This window comes from Triturus cristatus, chromosome 4_2 (genome assembly GCF_964204655.1).
Source record: "Triturus cristatus chromosome 4_2, aTriCri1.1, whole genome shotgun sequence".
Classification (NCBI taxonomy): domain Eukaryota; kingdom Metazoa; phylum Chordata; class Amphibia; order Caudata; family Salamandridae; genus Triturus; species Triturus cristatus.
In genome coordinates this window covers 668,271,342-668,275,255 of record NC_140586.1, presented here as the reverse complement: position 1 = coordinate 668,275,255, position 3,914 = coordinate 668,271,342, and the positions used below count along the sequence as shown (strand labels likewise).

Here is a 3,914-nt window from a genome sequence, read left to right as displayed (position 1 = left end):
ATGGATCGTTTCCTGATGCCAAAAGATGGTAGTGCACTCAAACGAAAGGCCAAAACAGATGGTGAGAAAAGAGCTGCAAAAAGTAGGAAGAATGATACCTCCTACCTGGACTTTGGATTCACCTGCGTCACCATAAATGGTGAAATTAGACAACCGTGTGTGGTTTGTGACATGACCTTGGCTAACGAAAGTCTGAAACCAAACAAATTAAAGCGCCTCTTGGAAACTAAACACGGGTCACTAGTAGGAAAGACTACAGATTTTTTTGCCAGAAAGCAGGAAGACATCATCCACCAAAAAGAGGCTGTGAAAAATGTGGTCTCCACACCAATAAAAGCCTTGAAAGCATTTTACCAAGTGGCGTACCACATTGCCAAAAACAAAAAGGTTTTTATAGATGGGGGAAAAGTGATTCTTCCAGCAATGCTTGACGTGACCAGGACAATGCTTGGTGACAAAGCAGCGGAGAAGTTGAAAATGGTACCACTTTCAGACACAACAATTTGCCGCCGCATCTCTGACATGTCAGAGGATATCCACAGACAACTCCTTGCATGTTTGAAATCGAGTTTGTTTGCTTTGCAATTGGATGAAGCGACTGACTTATCTAAGGAAGCTCATTTAATTGCTTATGTCAGATACTGCCACAAAACTGTAATATTGGAAGATTTTTTATTCTGTAAGTCAATCAAGGGACATGCAACAGCATCAACCCTGTTTGATATTCTCAATTACTTCCTGTGCTCCAATGGCTTAAAATGGGACAGCTGTGTTGGGATCTATACGGATGGTGCTCCTTTCATGTGCGGGGCTTGGCAGGCTTAAAAGCCAAAGTTTTGAAAGTGGCTTCTCATATTCTATGGACCCATTGTATGATACACCAGGAAGCCCTTGCAGTCCGAAACATGGATAGAGAACTTGGGGATATGTTAAATTGTGCTATGAAAATTGTTAATTTCATAAAGGCTAACCCCACTGGAGCTCGTCTGTTTGCACTTTTGTGTGCAGAAATGGGGGCTTAACATGATGGTTTGCTTTTCCACACAGAAGTACAATGGTTATCCAGAGGGAGGGTTCTCAATCGCATTTTTTAATTGAGAAATGAAGTACGGCAATTCCTTCTAGAATTGGACCCATACAAAGCAGAACAGTTGTGTAATCCCCGTAGGTTTGAGCTTTTAGCATACCTTGCAGACATTTTTGATAAATTAAATTCCTTTAATTTGTCTTTGCAAGGAGCTGAAAGTACATCTTTCATAATGTACAAAAGAAATCTGCTTTCAAGAAGAAGCTAAAGTTGTGGAGAAGACTAATTCAAGATGGCCGGCTTGAGGCTTTCTCATGTTTAGCAGAAGCTGTTGAGGACACAGGATATGAACTTGAAAGTGCTGCTGAGGTCATAAGAAATCACTTGACTTCTCTCAGGGACGGTTTAGAAAAGTAATTTCCTGAGGACATTGATCATGACAATGACTGGGTCTTTCAATCTTTTCTAGTGGATGCAGGTACTCATCTCCCAGTGCACCTTCAGGAAGACCTAATTGAGGTCCAGAGTGACCGCGTTCTCCAGGTGCCATTCAGCAAAATGTCATTGGGGGAATTTTGGCTGAAAATGTCTGAAGAACATTCATGTTTGTACAAAATTGCTGTTTAAGCTCTTCTGCCTTTTAGCTCATCATATTTATGTGAGATTGGGTTCTCAGCATTGGCAGTATTAAAGACTAAGTACCGTTCAAGACTTGAGGTGGAGCACAACCTGAGCATGGCAGTAGCAAAAATACATCCACAAAGGAGAAAAACAGGCACACCCATCACATTAGTTCAGAAATGTATTATCATCCAAATAGGTTTTGTCAAATTAGGTTTTGTTTGGGAAAAATAAAGTACTGTTGTGCATTTGTAGGCAATTAGTTGTGGAGACTTTCTGTTTGAACTGTGTAGTAAGCCTGTGACTCCAAACCACAGTCACCCACAAACCTTTGATTTGCTAAACACCGTTTAATAATATTTCCCCACCATAAAAATGATTTGCCATGCGAACTGTAGGCCGTTTATGCTTGTTGATGATGAGGAGTACTACGTTCTAGAACTTTTTGTCAGGAGGGGGGTCCTCAAGCCTGAAAATTTTGACAGGGTGGTCTCGGCATCAAAATGTTTGAAGACCTCTGTCATGGGGATATGATGTATCATGAGTATGTGTCTACCTTTTCCACCCAACTGCGCAACTTGCTAGTGAATTTCACATACAGTCACAAGTTCTAACTGTTGTAGTTTCAGGCATATGATTCAGAGATGGGATATGACACACCTAACATTGTACCTAAGATGGCAGACAGTTTGTATTTGCCAAAGGCTGTAATAGTCATATCAGTTAGGGCCACACATGTGACTTAGATACATATGGATTTGGAGTTGTGACGATACTGTCAGGAGTGGATTGTGCTTGTTGTGTCCAAGATTTTCATCTAGTTGTACACGGACAATGCTGGGAGCTGCATGGTCTTTGTGTCTAATTTATGTTTTAGACATTGAGGCAAAGTCTATTCATTTCAAAGGGTATTTTTAAGTGGGCATCTAATTGTCTGGTTGAGAATGCTAAGCTTTGTCAAGTCCTGTTAGAGCATTCTGAGTGAACGACATTTGGGTGTGCTTGGTCATCCAATGCCCCATCTAGCCCCCTCATGTGACACAGCAGAAGGTGTGGTTTTTCAACATGACAATGCACCGCAGCAATCTCTGCCCCTGCCTGGATAAACATTGGGGAGTCCTGTGGTCCACCCCCACAACTGAAGTCAGACAAGCATAATGTGATTGTAGCACTTTTGCCACTGCTCAACAGGGAAGAGTGCCAAGTAAGAAGAGTTGAGAATGTTTGAGATTTTTCATTTTTGCACAGTTTTCCACTGACAATTGTTTTGTCTGTACACGCTAGGACTTTACAATTTTAACCACACATCATTTGAAGTTGAGAATATGATATGTGGGTAGGTTGTCATTTGTGCATAGATGACAATGGAGCACTTTTGAGCTATGCTTGATGCTGTCCCAGATCACACACAGCTAATCAGGAGTGCTGTTATGTCTATTGGATTGCCCTGTGCTACATTTGGTAAGCCAAGTGGACTGTAAATGCACAGAAGTGTTGTGGGCTTGTCTGTTGTGCAGATGCTACAGGTGCCGGTGTGACACCCATGCACTAAGTTAACATACAGGGGAGGAGGTGGAACTTGAGGCCTAGCTGCAGATGTGTTTTGCAAGGTTGATGTTGCATGGGCTAAGCTAGCTTAACAAGGGTAGAGGTGAGAGAGACTTGTGTTTCCATTTTGGTAATCGAGTGGAGACTCATGTGTAATGGGTGCAGGACAAGTTAGGATTTTTATGAGAGTGTAAGGTAGGAGTTAAGTTCAAAAGCAGTTCTTGTATAGGAGACATGAAATATCCTCATTCTTGCAATGTGAATGTTTTGATGAGCTGGGCTGTGTGGATCAGAGTGTGTGACCTTGTAAAACTGGATAAAGCCTGGGCAAGGTTTGCTAGGAAGAGGTAGATGTGATTGAGGTTGAACCAGCTAGACAAGTTTGGAGTCTGGCAGGAGATGAGAGCTGTAGTCTGTGGCACAACGGTGAGAGAGGACTTTGACAGGGCAGTGTCATTGATAAAGGTAGTTGTTAAAGTTCCAAAGTCAATGGAGGTATGGACCATGGAACTGAGATGTGGATGTGACAGGGCCACAGAGAGAGAAGGTTAAACTTGTTGATTGTAACAAAGAGGATAAGTGTATGTCAACAAGGGTAGACACCAGTTTTGTAAGTTAGGGTGCTGTATGGGGAGATGTGGGGTGTTGTCCGGTTGATGTATGTTGTTTTGGAATCTGTGGATGCAGAAGTTTGTGAAATGACTACCAGTAGAAGTTA

The 3,914-nt window shown here is 42.1% G+C and overlaps 1 protein-coding gene across 1 annotated transcript; it reads left to right on the top strand.

Annotated features, from left to right (window-relative positions):
• LOC146834872 (protein FAM200B-like) lies at positions 1–825 on the top strand. Its single transcript, XM_085599951.1, has one exon. It carries the CDS (start codon positions 1–3, stop codon positions 823–825), a length of 825 nt encoding a protein of 274 aa, XP_085456077.1.
• Positions 826–3,914: the final 3,089 nt, after the last annotated feature.